This window comes from Varanus komodoensis, unplaced genomic scaffold, assembly GCF_004798865.1.
Source record: "Varanus komodoensis strain SLA01 unplaced genomic scaffold, ASM479886v1 scaffold126, whole genome shotgun sequence".
NCBI lineage: Eukaryota > Metazoa > Chordata > Lepidosauria > Squamata > Varanidae > Varanus > Varanus komodoensis.
In genome coordinates this window covers 29,507-48,054 of record NW_025335363.1, presented here as the reverse complement: position 1 = coordinate 48,054, position 18,548 = coordinate 29,507, and the positions used below count along the sequence as shown (strand labels likewise).

General features: G+C 47.3%; 1 protein-coding gene across 7 annotated transcripts in view; it reads left to right on the top strand.

Moving 5' to 3' along the window:
• Positions 1-18,152, top strand: part of SLC12A6 (solute carrier family 12 member 6) — a 36,290-nt gene extending 18,138 nt beyond the window's left edge. For 4 of the 7 annotated variants that reach the window (XM_044422351.1, XM_044422350.1, XM_044422346.1 and 1 more), the window contains 23 exons: positions 2,217-2,261; positions 5,607-5,701; positions 6,369-6,500; positions 6,933-7,079; positions 7,649-7,703; positions 8,227-8,357; positions 8,548-8,789; positions 9,202-9,416; positions 9,579-9,737; positions 10,131-10,229; positions 10,404-10,461; positions 10,964-11,138; positions 11,240-11,358; positions 11,433-11,531; positions 11,846-11,965; positions 12,566-12,670; positions 12,892-13,060; positions 14,129-14,324; positions 14,407-14,576; positions 14,706-14,837; positions 15,309-15,697; positions 16,300-16,433; positions 16,544-18,152. In XM_044422351.1, coding sequence (XP_044278286.1) covers positions 6,375-6,500; positions 6,933-7,079; positions 7,649-7,703; positions 8,227-8,357; positions 8,548-8,789; positions 9,202-9,416; positions 9,579-9,737; positions 10,131-10,229; positions 10,404-10,461; positions 10,964-11,138; positions 11,240-11,358; positions 11,433-11,531; positions 11,846-11,965; positions 12,566-12,670; positions 12,892-13,060; positions 14,129-14,324; positions 14,407-14,576; positions 14,706-14,837; positions 15,309-15,697; positions 16,300-16,433; positions 16,544-16,635 — 3,132 coding nt within the window. In that variant the 5' untranslated portion in view covers positions 2,217-2,261; positions 5,607-5,701; positions 6,369-6,374 and the 3' untranslated portion in view covers positions 16,636-18,152. The remainder of the gene's footprint in view (positions 1-2,216; positions 2,262-5,606; positions 5,702-6,368; positions 6,501-6,932; positions 7,080-7,648; positions 7,704-8,226; positions 8,358-8,547; positions 8,790-9,201; positions 9,417-9,578; positions 9,738-10,130; positions 10,230-10,403; positions 10,462-10,963; positions 11,139-11,239; positions 11,359-11,432; positions 11,532-11,845; positions 11,966-12,565; positions 12,671-12,891; positions 13,061-14,128; positions 14,325-14,406; positions 14,577-14,705; positions 14,838-15,308; positions 15,698-16,299; positions 16,434-16,543) is intronic. The other 3 variants (XM_044422348.1, XM_044422349.1, XM_044422347.1) reach the window with 3 other exon arrangements.
• Positions 18,153-18,548: the final 396 nt, after the last annotated feature.

The following is an 18,548-nucleotide window of genomic DNA, read 5'->3' as shown; positions in this document are numbered from 1 at the left end:
AAATCCCTGCAGTTTCCAAATAATCTCTGTTTATCCCTGGCAGCTTGAATCCATCTAACCAGACAGTGAACAGGAACAATGCCCTGTGTGTTGGACACTGAGCACGGATTCAACAGGCAAAGGATCCTTCTGCTACTGGAAGTCAAACTGTGTCAATAGGGCAAGGGAACTGGCCAAGGCTAGGGCAGTTGGCAGTAGTGGGGACCAGCTGGTGAGCAGAAGTATATTCTCCGAGTTTGATCCCTCATCAATAGGCCTCACTCCTGTCTGTCTCTTCCAAATGATCTGTTTATTCTGGCATTTCCTACGTATTCACTTGCAGACCTTTCTTCACTGGAAGAAAACAACCAAACCACTTTTCCTCCCACATCCCAAATTTAATTTAATCATTGTTTCTATCATTCTTTTTTCTCTGTCCTGATTTCACCCTTTGATCTATGCCAGACCCACAAGCTGTCTGGCAACATAAAAGCATGGCATAAGAATAAAACACAACAGTAAACAATTTTAATCCTCAAAACAATAAAACCAGCAGCATAAAGTGCAGTGAAATCAGGGCGGCAGGGGGAGGAAAAGGCTCCTCCGAAGCCCGTTTAGACTAACAAATCTTTTGGAAATAAAGAATGCCTAGACACTATGGGTCAGTGCCTGTGAAGCCTCCTTTATGGAGTTCCAGAATTTATATCCTCAAGAAGTTTCAAATTGGTTTATTAATGCTTCTCTGTTGCTTTTTGCAAAATACTCTGAAAACGTTAATGGATAAGTGTATAGGCACCATGCTGTTAATAGCTTTGCCAAGCATTATTTCAGAGGTTGAAACCCGTTTTTACCGCATCACTTCCCAATGTTTTCAGCCAGCATGGCCAGTGGGCAGGGAAAATTGGATTTATAGTTCAACATCTGAGCTCCCAAGCTTGGGAAAGTATGCTCTAGGGCATAGAAACATTTCTTTTGAGCCTGTTCTGTGCTCTGCTGCTGCTTCTCTGCTCCCTTCTGTCTTTGGACAGTATGTATGATGTTACAGAAAATCAATCTTTTGGTGGTGTTTTTTGGACCTTGAGCCTCTTGTGTTTTTGTTATAGACAATTTCTCCAAGTATAATTAATATAAAATACTTTATCACAGGGTCAGGCAGACAAATTAAAAAAGAAGTTAGCTGGGCACCATACAGAGTCCCCAGGATTTTTTTAAAGGCAAGAAATTGGGGAACAGGTCTCCAGCACTCCTTCAAGTTAGCAGAAAGGTCATGTAAACTGCACTGATTAAGAAAGAGAGTAGGGAAAGATGACCATAATTGTGAGTCATGGTTAACTTGATAAAATGTGCAGATGTTGTGCTTGTATTTCTCTCAGCAACAGTTTGTGCCCTCATAGTAACATCCTCCGTGCATCTCTAATCCTAAACAAAGTAATGTTCCTCTTATAGAGACAAAGATTGCTTCAGTCTACACTGTGATAAGAGTGTGAATGTGTTTCCCCTCCAAACAATGTTTACAGTTTTGAAGGACCTCAGAGTTTCTATCCCGTGTTCCTGATCTTGCCATTTCCCTGCTTGTCTAAAAGCTAGCCTGCTCCAACAGGCAGCCAAATTATCTATTCTACAGAAAAGCAACATCATTAGGTAGCTACCCAATTCGATCTGGAGAAAATAACCACAAATATGGTGACAACCCTTTATATGAAACAGCTCATTTACAAACAGAAGCTTAATCAGCATCCCTTCATAGGAGGACTGGTACTGATCTTTTTCAAGGTTTCCCCCTTCTGCAGAAAAGCCAGAGGGCTCTAAATTGGAAATACCACAACCCTGTTCTTCCAATTGTCCATTTACTTAAAGCCTAAACCTTCTGATGAAAAAGAAAAAAAGGAAAGAAATCCATTATCTCTCTTGTTTTGTTTTGTTCTTTGGATAATAGAGTGCTTTCAACTATGTGTGGCAAGGAAGGGGAAAATATTTCCCTACAATGTTTGAAAGAGCTCTGAATATTTCTTGTCCTCCCCCTGGATTGCAGCTCTGTTTGATTTCGAAGTGGCAGAATAAAGACACCATGATCTTTTACTCCATATCCTTTTTGTTGTTGGTCGTGATTATGGGAGGGAAAACATTTTTTTTAATCCTGAGGAGGTATGGGACAACCCTGGCCTATCACTTTATTCCCCCATTCTCTCTTTATTTTGCAATTCATTTTCTTTCCCATCTTCTGTTTGATTTTTCAGATGTGAGTCAAACTTCCATCACAGGGGAACAGTATCAGCTCTTAGGTACAGTATTGCAGAGGAGTCTTGTATATGTTTGCCTGTGTGCAGTTTATATGTCTGTGCTGTCCATCGTTAAACAATCAAGGGGATGTGTGTGCATGCAATGCCTGTTGTTGCCTGAATCTGAGTGAGTGGACAAAGGAAAGACTAATTCTCTGTGTGCGCAAATTCCTAATAAATGAAGTTGGATGTGAGCAACCACCTCATGCTGAAGACACACGTCTTCCATTGATCTGGTCTCACATAGTTACGGTCCCTTCCATTTAACATTGATGTGAGAGAGTGGGTATGATTTCTGTGACCTGCCCACCTCTTCCATTCTTACTTCATGGCCCATGGTCAGTTTTTTCATAACTTGTCAAGTGAGACTGCATTGCTGGATTTTTAGAGGCTAAACAAACTAGTGTTAAACTCATTGTTGGTTGTTAATAGCTGGGTTGATGAGCGTGAAACAAAACAGCAGTCCAGGTTCACACGTCATCCTACAAAGGAGCTGATCATGGGTTGGGGAATTACAGGCATAAGAACCCATCTGTTTTAAAACAACTGAGCTGCTGTTACATATGAGTGTTCTTGGGGAAGGCAGGTAACTAAGCCTCTTACTAGTTGCCTTTGGCAAGTACTTTGCAAGCAAGCAGGACAACTTTACAGCTGTTATTCTTTGTTGCTTGTTTATACTGGTGCTGGGCCAAGGTATTTAGCCAGCATTTGGGGAGACTGGGCAATCAATCTTGACTTTGTCTTCTGGGAAGGGAGAACTTTAAGAATGTTCAAGGTATCGTCTTGCCTGACCTGTGAGGTGGCTGGTGGTTTTCCATGGTTTTTAAAAATGTATTTTATGTTAAAACAGGCAAGCTTCAGGCACAGCTTTGCTTCCTGCATCAGTCTAGCAGTGTTCTTGCAGTATCCCCAGTTACTGGGGATAATCTTACATCATGACGTAGCCTGGCTCCCAGGTGGATTCTGCCCCCAAGAACCCTGCTGGGCTGTTGTGTGGTAATTTTCCACCATGTATTTGCATTTTTATTATCAAAAGAAAGTGGGAGAAGTAAACCCCTCTCGACCATCCTGTTTTTAAGGTAAGCACCACCACTTGAAAGTTCTTACAATTTCAACTTCTCTCATAAGCCCCCAGTGAGCTCTCCTTGCCCCCCCCCCCCATGTCACAGGGGGTGAGTGGTCCCATGAAAGGAGAGTCGGATATGTGAACTGCTCAGAGAGCTTTGGCTATCAGACAGCACAAAACTGTTTAGAATAAATATGAATAGAGATTGGGCCCACTTTTATTTTATTGCCCATACATTTTATAGGGTGTAACATTTGAACAGGCCAGTAAGTAACATCCACAGCTTTTCTGTGAGATTGTTTTAAGATATGCAGTTCATACTTAATTTGTATAATCTGTATTTTTTTACTATGTTTGTTTGTTTGTGCAAGCCGTCCCGAGGTGTTAAGCGATGGGACGGCATACAAAAACTCTAAATAAATACATGCATACATACATACATATTGAAATGCCTCTACATTTTTGTAGCATTCAGGTTCAGTGAAATTGCACCTCTGGGCAGCCACTGCCTTTCCTTGTATTAGGTAGAGGCAGGTGCAGCGTTCTCCTATGCATAACAAGTTTGTTTGACGCCTAGATGCAGAGCAATGCCGCAGTGCTATGTAGGGACTCACTTGCTTTGGTTATCTGAAAAGAGCACTTCTGCTTGAGCTCACTTCTACTTTTTATACATTTGAGGAAGTGAATCAATCCACAGGAGTTCAAAGAGAGTGAGTGCTCTTTGGAAGGAGCCGGGACTCTTAACTTGCCTCTCCTTCAGTCTGGGATAATTAAGTGTGTAAACAGTTGCTAGATTGTTATCTTTGGTATGTTGGAGTGCATGACAGGGTTTGCTAGACACATGGTCAGCAGGGGCGTATGGTGGAAAGGCCCAGGAACTCTCTGTTTCTTTACACTGGGGATGTTGTCTCAGGATAGGACATTCAGAGAAGCCTCATAACCCGAGGTTGGTAGCAGGATGTTGGGGGTCTGAAGACAGGATCCCACAGCCCCTTCCCCAGGTTCCATTTCATGCAGCCCTTTGTCTGTTCCTGCACACAAAGAGCTATTCCTGTGGTATGTATCAGCGCTGCCTCCCTCATGTAGCCAGAATGGAAAGCAGCATCTCCTGAGCTTTATTACCCCTTTGTTCTGGTTGCTAAGGGAAACAGGGTGGGGTGTTAATCCAGCCCAGGCGGATGCCCAGATTCCATGCCTAAGGGTTCTTGGGTAGGGCCCAGCAACAAAAGCTGCAGTTGTTTGCTGGAGGACAAGTCTGTCTCTATAGGTTCTTCCATTTAGAAGATGGCCCAGTCCTCCTCGGAATCTGCTTGCTTATCTGCCTTTTCTGAGGCAGAGTTGGAGGTGAGAAAGTAATATTCTGTTGGAACAGATACATATAAGGACTCAGCCCAGCCTACCCCACAGGGTTGTTGTGAGGATAAGAGTACAGGGAGGAGGAAAATTATGTAAGCCACCTTGAGTTCCCTGGAAGGAAAAAGGCAGGATATAAAACAAACAAGGGCCAACATGTTGGTGTTTGTGATCTGGATACTGGGCACTAAAGTTTTGTGGTTATGTTTCTGGAATTGTGCATGGGGAAATGGTAAGGGGCGTGAAGGGCAACTTGTTATATTTGGGGTGCAAGAAGAGGTCAGGAATCCTGGATACCCTTCTTGCATATGAATATGTTGTCCTGTAATTTTTCCCTTATCAATAAGGATTTCTTTTTGGCAGGGGTGGGTTGCTCTTCAAGGTATTAGTTTCTAACCTTCATGGATGTAGGAAAAAGTTTGGAACAACTGGAAAAATTGCAAAACGGACTGAATAGGAATAACACAGCTCTTATATTTGTTGCAATGATTAAGTCCCCACTCCACCCATCAAGGGCTGACAGCTTCTTTCCACACCTGAAGCACTTTCACAGGAAGAATCACACAGGAAGAGTGCAATCTGTCAGCCACCCTTAATTGGGCATGTGCCATATTCTTAAAAATGACATTTTAAGTAAGAAACTCCGGCTTATCCCTGAAACCATTTTCTCGTTGGTGAATTGATTGGTAAATGACTGCCTTTGGGGAAATCTTGCCCAGGAAAGGAGGACGCAACAGCTTTGCAAATTTGCAAATGTGGTGGTGGGGCTCCCTCACTTATCTCTTTGGCCTGTAAGGCGAGGTGAGGGACAATGCCGTGTTCCTCTTACTGCGGCCAGGGTACTAAGCACAGATATGCTTCCGATGGCCAGTGTTGGAAGACATATAAGACCGTGTCCCTTCCCTTGAGCTCATGCTGTCTTGTTACAGATCCAGGGCACAAGAAGGATCCCCATGCCTATCTCAACAATATCAACTATGAAGATGGTGACGAATTCTTCGACAAGAATTTGGCACTCTTTGAGGTGAGATCGTCATGCCCTGCTAATGGGGTTACACTTCGTGCCTCCCCTCCTCCCACTTTTTGTCCACACACGGATCCAGTTTTCGTCTTACCTTTCCATGGCATTCATTGAAAATGTCTCGTGCATTAATTCCAAAGCTCAGCACGTGCTTCCAAATGAACACGGACAATGAATTTAAATTCTATACCTTGAACCTTTTTGACTTTCTTTCTTTCTTTCTTTCTTTCTTTCTTTCTTTCTTTCTTTCTTTGTGGACACTTTTAGCTCTCATACCTGCAAAGACAGACATAAGAGTACGTGGGCACTATTTGGTGAAACTGCTAAAAGACAGATGGCGTTTCAGTAAGATTTCAAATAGACAGTAAACTTCAGTACTCTATATTATCACTGCCCGTTTCCACATAATTAGAGACTGACTTACGGAAAATAATTGACAATCTTGTTTCATTTTTGTAATTTTTGCAGCCAGCCATGCATATAGCATGTCCTTTTTATTCCCAGATTGCACCTTGTTTGTTTATAACCAGCCCCTGTCTTAATTTGCCGCCTTTGTCTCATCACTACACCAATCTTCAACTCTGATCAGGGCATTTTGTCTTACTCCTCTGGAGGGGATTTTTGATACGAAGTGGCTTTAATGTCAGCTGCCTTTCTTCCTGCTTTGCAGGAGGAGATGGACACCCGGCCCAAAGTGTCCTCTTTGCTCAACCGCATGGCCAACTACACCAACTTGATGCAGGGCGCCCGGGAACATGAGGAGGCTGAGAATGTCCCTCCAGGCAAGAAGAAAACTACCAAGGTGAAGAGCAGGAGGGCTGCTTGTTTGCAGCAAAGAGTGTGGGCAGTTGGATGTGGGAGGCAACTTTGTCTGAGGGAGCAGAAGTGCTGGAGGCTAGGGTGGTCATTTAATTCTTTAATTCTTGCCCATAGCAAATTCTTGGCTTCATTCAGAAGTAATAAAGTACTTTGAGTTTGGCCAGGACTTGAGTTGCTGGGCAGCCCTCCTGTGTGTTTTGTTCCCCCAGTTTATTTTTATTTGACATCTTACACGGGTGTCTGGAATTTCTAAAAGTGGCAATGATGGAGATGGTGGGGAGGAAGGGAACTCATGGTCTGAGGAGCAGGGATTGCAGGTTGGCCTTTAAGAGAAGTTGGCCCAGTTGAGCAAGATAGCCATAACAAGGTGCAGAAGGTCAGTCTGGTGACCCTGCTTGTCCTTTCTGTGTCCCAGACTCCACAGATGGGCACATTCATGGGAGTGTACCTGCCCTGCCTGCAGAACATCTTTGGGGTGATTCTTTTCTTGCGACTCACCTGGGTGGTTGGCACGGCCGGTGTGCTGCAAGCCTTTGCCATCGTCCTCATCTGCTGCTGCTGCGTGAGTTCCCCTCTCTTGCCCCCTGAATCGCATTCTGGAATTGTGGTTTCTTATGCTCTACAGAGGGTGCTTCCAGGAGAAAATGTCCCCAACTGATAACAATTACCTATTCTAGCAAGCCACAGCCGTGACGCCAGCGTAAAATTACAAATTAGCCTTCACAACAGGATCCAACTGTGTGTTGAAACCAGTGATGATCCTGCTTCCACAACTGTTCTACCTTTTCTTTGTCTGAGCTATTGCTGTCTTTCTGGGATGTTGCCTGTCCTAGCTGACTAAAGTATTTTCCCTCAACCCAATGAAGGAAAACGACAGTTCTGCCCTGACATCATAATCGCTTATAATAATTTCAGCTAGGAAAACCTCATGGTGCTGCACAGTGCCTTGACCCCCTTTTATGTGAAACTGACCAGAAAGGAAAGAGAAGCATATTAAGAGCTGCCAAAACAGCGCACCAGCTTTAATGTCTCTCATGCTTACCACATGGCAGCATAAGCGTAGGCAAAGTTCTCTGTTTGTGCATCTGTCTTCTGAATGACCCTGCTGTTGTTTCCTCATCTCCTCCTCAGACACTGCTAACAGCCATCTCTATGAGTGCCATTGCCACCAATGGAGTTGTGCCTGGTGAGTACCTAACATTTAATGAATCACAACCTGGCATGTACCAACCTGCCCACCAGTTTTAGTCATCATCAGAACCTCTGCTGATTGCCTAAACCATCAGAAGTTAGGCAAGATAGCCATTAGGCAAGAGGTATTTCCCAGTTTCACACCACAAACTATGAAATTCTTCCCTTAAATGTGTTCACTTCCAGATGTTAGCCCAAGTGCATCCATTTATCATGCTTTTAGTGACATCTGATGTTATTTAAGATACTTTTCAATACCCTTCAGCCTGTTATATCTTGTCTGTTATCTGCTGATTTTATTCTGTTGGTCTCAGGCTATTATTGTAAGCCACTCTGAAGTGGTCCTAGCAAAAAGTAGTGTATAAATGCACTTTATTTATACACAGTATAAATGCACAGTAGTATTGTTTTAAAAATGCATTCTTTTACAGCAGCAGGTAAGATGTGTGGGAACTGCAGACAGATTCTTTGCTCCTCTGCCCACTCTCTCCCTCTTCCCTGCCTGCCTCTCTCTGCAGCTGGAGGGTCATATTTCATGATCTCACGAGCATTGGGGCCCGAGTTCGGAGGAGCCGTGGGACTCTGCTTCTACCTGGGCACCACCTTTGCTGCTGCAATGTATATCCTGGGAGCCATTGAGATCTTCCTGGCAAGTATTCAGCAGACCATAATGAGTGCTAGAAGGTCTTGCATTTGCTAAGTATGTTCCGTGCGAGTCAGCTGCGGCCCCTCCGGAGTGCACCCAGCTCAGGCCCAATTGTGCCTTTCATTTCTGTTCTTCTAACCAGGAAATGGCCTCTCCTAATATCGATATCTGTCTGCCTTCTGCTCCCTCCCAGATGTACATTGCCCCCGAGGCAGCCATCTTCTATAGCGAGGATCCGCTGAAAGAGTCAGCCGCCATGTTGAACAACATGCGGGTGTATGGCTCCGCCTTCCTGGTGCTCATGGTGCTGGTCGTGTTTGTGGGCGTGCGCTACGTGAACAAGTTTGCCTCGCTCTTCCTTGCCTGCGTCATCGTCTCCATCCTGGCTATCTATGCCGGTGCCATCAAGTCCTCCTTCGCACCCCCCGATTTCCCGTAGGTCATCAGAGTATTTGGAGACAACTGTGATGTCTCTTTAAATCAGTCTCCAGAGCAGAGCATGCCATCCTGCCACCACCCCCTTAAACAATGCTGGGTGCTGTAGTTCTGCCACAGCGCTTGGGGCCCTCTGTTTAGTGAAAGCGCTGGCTATTTTATATTGTTATCTCTTGTATTTTAATTTATGTTGTGAGCCGCCCCGAGGCTTCGGCGAATGGGGCGGCATAGAAATGTTTTAATAAATAAATAAAATATCTCCATGACGCATGTGAAAGACTGCCCCTTCTCGGCGCGTTCAGCCCTCGCACAGCCTTGGGAGTCGGCGCTCTCAAGCTGGGTGACCTGCCTGTGGGCCCCGGCCCCACAGCAGCCGTCACCACCTTGCTCCTCTTTCTGTGTCTCCGCTCAGCGTGTGCATGTTGGGGAACCGCTCCCTCTCCCAGCACCACATTGACAAGTGTGCCAAGACTGAGGAGCGGGACAACCTCACGGTGCCCACTCGCCTCTGGGAGTACTTCTGCAACAACAGCAAGCACCTCAATGCCTCTTGTGATGACTATTTCCAGCACAACAATGTCACTGTTATCCAGGGCATCCCAGGGCTGGCCAGTGGCATTATCGCTGGTAAGGGAGAACTTTTTTCTTTTCTCTGCTGTGTACCTGCTTCTCCAGTGCTGGGGTGGGGGGGTGGTTCAAGAGTTGCCCCTGCATGCTGTCCCAATAAACATCTATCAGGACGGGTGAAATACACACACAAAACAATGATGTTCCTGTTGATAATTGCAGAAAACCTTTGGAGCAGTTACTTGATGAAGGGCGAGATCATTGAGAAGCCATCACTGCACTCCGCTGATGTGGGGGGAGCCCTGAACCCGCATTATGTGCTGGCCGACATCACCACTTCCTTCACCCTCCTTGTGGGCATCTTTTTCCCCTCTGTCACTGGTAAGAGCTATGTTGCTGCTCGACATTGTTCTGGGTGTGTCTCTCAAGCTGGGGAGCATCAGACGGGTAAATACTTGGCCTTGAATCACGGCAGCTGACCCCTTCCATGGACTGCTGCAGATTTCAGCCAAGTCTGCCATCCTTAGGTAAGGTGCTGGGCTTCCCTGTTGCTGTTTTCCTATACTGGCTCTGTCTGATGCACGAGGGCATGATTTTTATGACGCTGCTTATCATAAAACCAACTTGTTGCCCACATATCAAGGTAATGGATCACCTGCAGAAACAAGGCTGTGCGAAGAAGCAACTTAATTGGCCACAGAATTTGATGCTTGTACTCTCTGTGGCACTGGAGTCACAGAGCTCCTCCATACTCCTATCCTTTTGTTTCCACAGGGATCATGGCTGGTTCAAATCGTTCTGGGGACCTGAAGGATGCCCAGAAATCTATCCCAATTGGTACAATCCTGGCCATTCTCACCACCTCCTTTGTGTGTATCCTTTGCAGCAAACAAATGAAGCACTATGTAGTCAAGAAGCAAGGAAAGGATAAGGTTGCAGTCAATTCATGGATGCAAGGGAAGGCTGGCTGATTTTTTTCACTGTATTCTTTCTTGCACCATGTTGTATAATGATGTATTTGTATTCCTTGACTGCTTGACACACCAGATCTTAGCAACGTGGTGCTCTTTGGGGCTTGTGTGGAAGGTGTTGTACTGAAAGACAAGTAAGTGGCAGCACCGCAGTTTTCGAAGACAAACCAGTTATGTAAATTTATTCTGGATAGCAAGCTTAGATTACCTTGGTTAATTGTGTGGGCTCCCTCTGGAGGCAGAATTTGAGCCCTTGGGTACACATTTCTGACCTATCCAGTTTTCTCCCCTTCCCCTCTTATTTTGTGAGATTACTTGCTCATAGTTGACTCTCTCGCTTCTTTTTATAGGCTGAATTCAGACTAGGGCTGCAATCATATACGCACTTACCTGGGAGCAAGCCATGTTGAGCTCGCCTCCAAGCAGAGGAGTATAAGATTGCAGTATGACTGAGTTGCCTTTATTTCCCTTGAAACCACCGGGATGCAAATACAGCTGATTTAGTCTGGGTCCAGCCTTGTGTCTTCTCAATTGTCTACCTGCTTTGGAAGTCTCTTTCAACTGGATCTCTGCCGTACTTGTCATTAGTGCTGGAGCCAACAGTCCCTTGTCTTGTGGTTTGCTTCCATTGGATAGGTTTGGCGACACAGTGAAGGGGAATCTGGTGGTGGGGACACTGTCCTGGCCCTCTCCCTGGGTCATCGTCATTGGGTCATTCTTCTCCACATGCGGAGCCGGGCTGCAGAGTCTCACTGGTGCACCTCGACTCCTCCAGGCCATAGCGAAGGATAACATTATACCCTTCTTGCGGGTAAGAGTGCCTCAGCATGCGGCACGATCCCATGTTCATTTCAAGCATCCCGCTTCTAAGATAGAAGCGTGATCTCCCTCTCCCCACTCTCTCTCTCCTAGGTATTTGGCCACGGCAAAGCCAACGGGGAGCCCACCTGGGCCCTGCTCCTTACAGCAGGAATTGCGGAACTGGGGATCCTTATCGCCTCTTTGGACTTGGTAGCCCCCATTCTTTCCATGTAAGTGCCATATTTATCATGGAACGGGGCCCCTCGGATGCACACGCCACTGACTACTTGCTGCCCTCTCCTAGGTTCTTCCTGATGTGTTACCTCTTTGTCAACCTAGCCTGCGCCTTACAAACCTTACTGCGCTCTCCCAACTGGAGACCCCGCTTCCGGTACTACCACTGGTAAGAGCATCACACTCACTCTTGGTCTGGAAGAGGGAAGGATATAGGTGGGAGTGCAGAGTGGGAGGGGGTGGGAACTTGGGCCTGGAAGTCCTTGTGTCATTTGTGCAAGCGGAATGCAGTCTGCAGATGAGAGTGGAACAGGGGAACTGGAATGCAGCAAGTTTGGGGCAGACTCTTGGCATGCCTGCTTAAAAGGACAGAAGTTGTTCTCTGGAACGGAATTCAGCATTCGGAGAATCTTGGCATTTAAGTAACAAAGACAAAAACTCCTCTAGCTTTTGTATTCCGAAGCCATCTTCCTTCCCTTGCAGGGCGCTCTCCTTCATGGGCATGAGTATCTGTGTGGCACTCATGTTCATCTCCTCGTGGTATTATGCCATTGTTGCCATGGTGATAGCCGGAATGATCTACAAATATATTGAGTACCATGGGTAAGTAAGTACCTCAAGGCCCCTGGGGGTTTAAGATCCAGACCTCCTTTCTTAGCCTCCCCTCTCTCAACAAAGGAGAAGCGGGGAACATTCCTTGTAGTGACACCGATTCAGCCAGTCTCAGTGGGTGTGAGTAGAATCCTTGGTGGTCCCATTTTGCCCTTGACAGTCTTGCAGAGTTTGTCATGTAATGGTTTGGCTGTGGGCCCCTGTCATTCAGCCTTTGGATTCTGCGTTTAACTCTGGGAAAGAGGTATCTGCAGCCACAGTAGACTTCTATTTTCAGTAACAGGACAGAGAAGGCTACAGTTGCTGCCTTCTTTCCACCATGGAGGGGAATCAATTGTTTTCTTTGTAAAAAATGCAGCACTAGGCAGAGGATGCTGAGGCTTGGAGCCAAGACCCCTTGGACCCCCCTCTTTGAAGGGTGAAAAATTTAGAACAGAGTATGGATAAGGACGGAGACATGACACCTGGCCACTTTCTGCCTGGTTTCTGCATGGTCACCTTGGCACTGTTTCCTCCTCAAGCAACCATGTGTGTTTCTTTGCCCTTCTAAGCCTCTTGCTTGGCTGATGGTCCTTTGTGCATTTCCCCCAGGGCCGAGAAGGAATGGGGAGATGGCATCCGGGGCCTGTCCCTGAGCGCAGCCCGTTTCGCCTTGCTGCGACTTGAAGAGGGGCCACCCCACACCAAGAACTGGAGGTAGGGAAGAGACTTGCTGCTCCTTGATTCTGCTGTCACGCCATGGGTTAGGTGTATAATGTGCGGAGAGCTGGGGCACTTGCGTGTATCTGTACTGTGAATATACATGCTGTGCTTTTGACCGCTCCATCTGTGTACACAAACGTGTGCTTCCCTGTGGCCGCCTGAACCCATCTGCTTTCACCCCCATATGTGCATTTTGGGCATCCTTTTCTCCCTAGGCCACAACTGTTGGTGTTGCTAAAGCTGGATGAAGACCTGCATGTGAAGCATCCACGCCTGCTCACCTTTGCCTCCCAGCTGAAAGCCGGCAAAGGCCTCACCATTGTAGGCTCTGTCATGGTGGGCAACTTCTTGGAGAGCTACTCTGAGGCACTGGCTGCTGAGCAGGTGAACCACTGCCGAGATCCATTCCAGATTACTAGGCTACACTGGTTAAGTAGGAGGCTTAAGCTGCAGCGTGCCAGGCCTGGAAACACACTGAGGCCCATGGTGGTGATACAGGCACAAAGGAAAGGTTTCCAATAGTCTTTTTGGTGCACAGAAAGTGGGAAGCTGGCATATATCTGGCCCAAGAGTGGTCCAGCGAGGCTGGCGCTGTATCGTCCAAACTTGCAACACAGTCCCAGGAACTGGGCTACTTTCCAGCCTGGCTACTGCAGACCTTAATTTAGAGATACTGGGATCGAACCTCTGGCATGCAAAATGGGTGTTCTTTCCCTTTGCTGTGGTGCCCCCTAGTGGAGATTTGGCTTCTGTAGCCAAGCACTGGCCTCTTGAACAGATCCAGGGTTATGAACAACTAAGGGCCAAGCACACACAAGTTGGGGTTAATGTCTAGCCATTAAAAGGAGCAGGCGGGATGGGAGGAGAAGGAACTGTCGCACCTCTTCCTAGAGTATCAGGCAGGCAAAAAAGACAGGTTCTCCCCAGGTGCTCCTCTTAATTTAAAAAGGCAGCACTACTGAGCAGGCATGTGCCTGGTTTGGCCACATGCAGGCTCTTGTAGCTATGTGGCCTGGCCATTTTTAAACCTGCATAAATCGTGGAGGGAATTTGCTTGGATTAGGACTAGTCAAGATCTGGGACACATGTTCATCCTGTGTCCGAGTATTTCTTCCAAACAAGACTCGCAGCTTCTATTAAGTGTGTTGCCTTAGGAGTCAGAAGGCAGTTGCCTTTCTTTAAAAGGAGGTATTTAACGTATTGATAGCCCACATTTTCCACAAGTGAGTTCTCTTATTTGATCCCGTCACAGAAACCTCTGGAACAGTCATTTTAGGAAACCGTCCCTTCAGTGATTCCTCTGTTGCCAAACGACGTGCCGGCCCAAAGGATGGGCTTTAAGACCTGCCTTCTTGACCAGATTTCCCTGTGGCAAAGCATTCTTCCAGCAGGGGTGTTGAGCAGTGCTTTGGATGCTAGTGCCTTCAGGAAGCCTTATGTCTCTTGTTTCAGACCATCAAGCACCTGATGGAGGCAGAGAGGGTGAAAGGCTTCTGCCAGATCGTGGTGGCTGCCAAGGTGCGCGAGGGCATCTCCCACCTCATTCAGTCCTGTGGGCTGGGCGGCATGAAGCACAACACTGTGGTGATGGGCTGGCCCAATGCCTGGCGTCAGAGCGAGGATGCCCGTGCTTGGAAGACCTTCATCGGTATGGCCCCTTGCCTTGGGGGGAAGGGGAGGCCTCCCCACTAGTGAACGCGATCACATGATTTTCCGTTCCTGCCTTCCAGGCACTGTCCGTGTGACTACGGCCGCCCGCCTGGCCTTGCTTGTGGCAAAGAACGTGGCCTTCTTCCCCGGAAATGCAGAGCCCTTCTCTGAGGGGAACATTGACGTCTGGTGGATTGTGCATGATGGTGGCATGCTGATGCTGCTCCCCTTCCTGCTCAAGCAACACAAGGTGCTGCGGGTGGGGGTGCCCCTTCCTGCTCAAGCAACACAAGGTGCTGCGGGTGGGGGTGTTACCGGGGAGGCAACTGGCAGGAGATGCTAAGGTAGCAAAAGGGACCACTAACTCTCCTCCTTCAAGGTCTGGCGCAAGTGCAAAATCCGCATCTTCACAGTAGCCCAGCTGGAGGACAACAGCATTCAGATGAAGAAGGATCTGGCAACCTTCCTCTATCACCTCCGCATTGAGGCAGAGGTGGAAGTGGTCGAAATGGTGAGAGAACCGAAACTCTGGGGAGAAGGGCAGGGATGGGTTGAGGGGTGCACAGAAGGTCCCCCCCGACAACGCTGTAGTGAACTGTTTTAAATTGGGAAATAGGAAATGAGTTGAAGACTTTGAGGTATTCTGAACTCAGGAATCCCACCTCTGCTTCATACATCTTCATGCTCAGATGAAATGCCGTTTCTTCAGTATTCACCAGTTAATTGTTGACATTTTCCCTCCATAACTAGCTACTCTGATCTTGCTTCTTTAACACTTCTACAGAAGCCACTGTAATCTGCCTTCTAGGCCATAGTACTCCATTTTTCAAGATGTGTCGTAGCTACGCAAGCTCCTAGAGAAATACGCACACAGATCTGCAGCTTATTTCAATAGGAAGAAATATGGGCATCACTGTGTGCTTTGGAAGCCTTGCTTTGGCTGAGGCTTTCAACTCCTTGCTCTTCCTCTTTCTTTTGGCAGCATGACAGTGACATCTCCGCCTACACCTATGAGAGAACTCTAATGATGGAGCAGCGCTCTCAGATGTTGCGGCAAATGCGTCTCTCCAAGACAGAACGGGACCGGGAGGTGACGTGGGCTAGGCCAGGCGGGAGGGGAGAGGTTAAAAGATCAGCAGTTTTGGGTTTCTCCTTCACTGTTCCACCTGGGCTTGGTTCCTCACAGGCTCAGCTTGTGAAAGACAGGAACTCTATGCTACGTCTGACCAGCATTGGTTCAGATGACGACGAAGAGACTGAAACATACCAGGAGAAGGTGCACATGACATGGACCAAGGACAAGTACATGGCATCCCGTGGGCACAAATGCAAGACCCTGGAGGGGTTCCAGGATCTGCTCAATATACGGCCGTAAGGACCTGCCAGTTCCTTGAATACCTTGCCCCTCTTCTGCCCATGTAACTTGCTCTTAAAGACTTGTCCTGTATTCTGTAGCTTCAGGAACTTTCTTGAATAGTGACACAGATTATCTCATACCACTCAGAACTAATGTGTTCTGGGTACATCACATTTCTGTCCTGTGGCAAGATCATCCTGGACACCTCGTACTTTACACCTGCACGGCAACTTGCCTGGCAGCAAAAGTGGAAGATAAAAAACTGGTTGCCCCTTTTCAGTTCATACATTCAAAAGCTCTTCCCCTCCCCCCTGCCTTCCTTCTGGGAAAGTGAGACCATTTTGTTTCTCTTTCTGTCCCCTATCTATCATGGCCAGTAGTCCCTGCTGGCACCTTGCTGCAACTATTATGCCATTAACTCTTTTTTTTTTTTTTGGGGTGGGGGAGTCGATGCACTGTCCCTCCCTCTGCCCCCCAGTCCACAAATACTTTAGTGTCATTTTCATTTCCCTACCTTGGAGTCACAGAGTAGTTATCCCGATTGAGCTTTCTGCATGTGTACATCTACGTATCTGCTGGATATTGGTGATGATGTCCTTCTCCCACCCCAATCTAGGGACCAGTCCAACGTGCGTCGCATGCACACGGCTGTCAAGCTTAATGAAGTCATTGTCAACAAGTCCCATGAGGCCAAGCTGGTGCTGCTCAACATGCCAGGCCCTCCTCGAAATCCTGAAGGTGACGAAAACTGTATCTTTTTCTGCAGGGGGCGGTCCGCACGCTGGGTCCCCAGAGGGATTGGAGGTGGTACTGGATGCTTGTTCCTTGCTGCTTGTTCCTTGACAGCCCTCCCCTTGCAGATATGGAGTTCCTAGAGGTCCTGACAGAGGGGCTGGAGCGCGTGCTGCTTGTGCGGGGTGGTGGCAGTGAGGTCATCACCATCTACTCCTAGTGGGGAGGTAGGAGGGCTTCCCCCGAAGGACTCTGTTCTGTCAAATCAGCCTTTGCTTCCTGCCTGTTACCACCTGCCACTTGATCTCCTGAGGAGAGCAGCTATCAGTTCCAAGCCTCCTTCGCTTTCTTTTCCCTCTGGCAAGTCTGGTTCCACGGTTAAGGTGGTTTCCCCCACTGGGAGGATGGAGGGCCCACACTTTCCTTGCCACCTTCCATAACGTTAGAGGCACATGCTAGAAGCGGCATAAGCTTGCCACAAGAGGGAACCAGACTGGAGTGTGGGTGGGAGATGGCTTTGTCTTCCCCGATTGGTATAGGAACAGTGAGGCAACTAGTAGCTTTGGAGGGGGTCAGAAGGAGCAAACAAAGCAAAAACCCAGGGCTGCTTCCACCTTAGTGTTGCTGCTGCCACCAACACCTTCTGCTGGCCATTACATCAGTGGACCGACAGGGTCCATCAGTTGGGATTTGGCAGGCTTGGAGAAGCTGGAGAGACTGTTACATGTCACTGGTGTATCCAGAAGATCGAGGAGAGCAAGGGGATGCTGCTGAGAGGTGCGGAGGGAGGGAGACGCAACCTCCGTCGTGCCGTTTCCTTCGGGTCGTTGCCAAAGTCTTTCTGCTGAGCCTTCCAGCAAAATCACAACGAGGACTATTTAGAAAGATGGACCTTGGTTTTTATAATAAGTATCTTCACTCTTATTCCTTTCTGAAATTCTGAGATCCAAATGGATTGTTTGCGAAAAGGGGGTGAGGGGCAGAGAAATGGTGGACTCTTGGGCCAGTACTGTGTGATCGTGGCTGCTGCACAGTGACTACCTTTCCTGTTCCTTTCTCCACTGGCCTGCGTGCTCCCATTTGGGCAAGGAAGCCAGGAAGCCCAGTTTTTCCCAGTCTTTATAGGTCTTCTGTAGAACTAGTTGATTTAGCGTTACAGGTGGGGAGGAGGAGAGGAAAGCACCTCTTTTCCTAAATGGTTGAGCAGGAACCAGAAGAACAGCATCCTCTGACTTCCGTAACTGTGCTCTCAAATGGCTGCTGCTCTCACACTTCCACCCTGCGCAAGAGGGAAACTTAATATGCCAACAGCAAGATCACCTCCTTTCCAGGATAGGCTTCTCAGTAGTGAGGACCCCACAGCTTCCAGTTTTTATAAGTGTTGGGAAATGAGTTCTCCTTCCCCCACACAGGCACAAGCCTGGGGAAAGGTGCTGTGTCTGTTGTGTCCTATTCAATTTCAATAATGGATGTCTAAATCTCCTGCTGCTCACACCCCTTCCTCAACAACATGGTACAAGGAACACTCCTGTGGGGTACCCTTAAAGCAGACTCATCTCTAGCCTCTCCGCCCGTTTTGTTTTTAAAGGGAATTTCACAAGACGTTTCTCATCTCTCTATTTTGGGGGAGGCCTTTTAATTTATTGGGGTGTGACCTTGTTTACATAGCATCAAGTTTTGGAGTATGATTTTTTTGCTTCCTCAATTATGTGAAGAATAAACATTTTATATATAATATTTCCATTGAGCAGCTGTGCTTAAGTGGCTCTGCTAGTGCAGTCTGTTCACGGATCATGCATCATTCAGCCATGGTAGCTGAATGATTTCCCAGCTATTTTCATTACCTTTATGGATCTGTGAGCCGAAAAAGGCCTGGCTTGGTCTTTTGCTTTATCAAATATTCAAAACACTGGTAAAGAGAAGTTGCATTTGGTGGCCTGGTTAACAAATACATGGAAAGAGCGATGGAGTAACTAAGCCACTATGGTCCAAGCTTCCACCTCATCAGCAGTGCCTGAGTGCACATCAACAACTGGAAAACTCAAGTGATGGAAATAGCTCTGTGTCTGTTCTTTATTAAGCACATTCATCCACTTTCCACAATTCCTGCTAATATTAGGGTAGAGGGCAAAG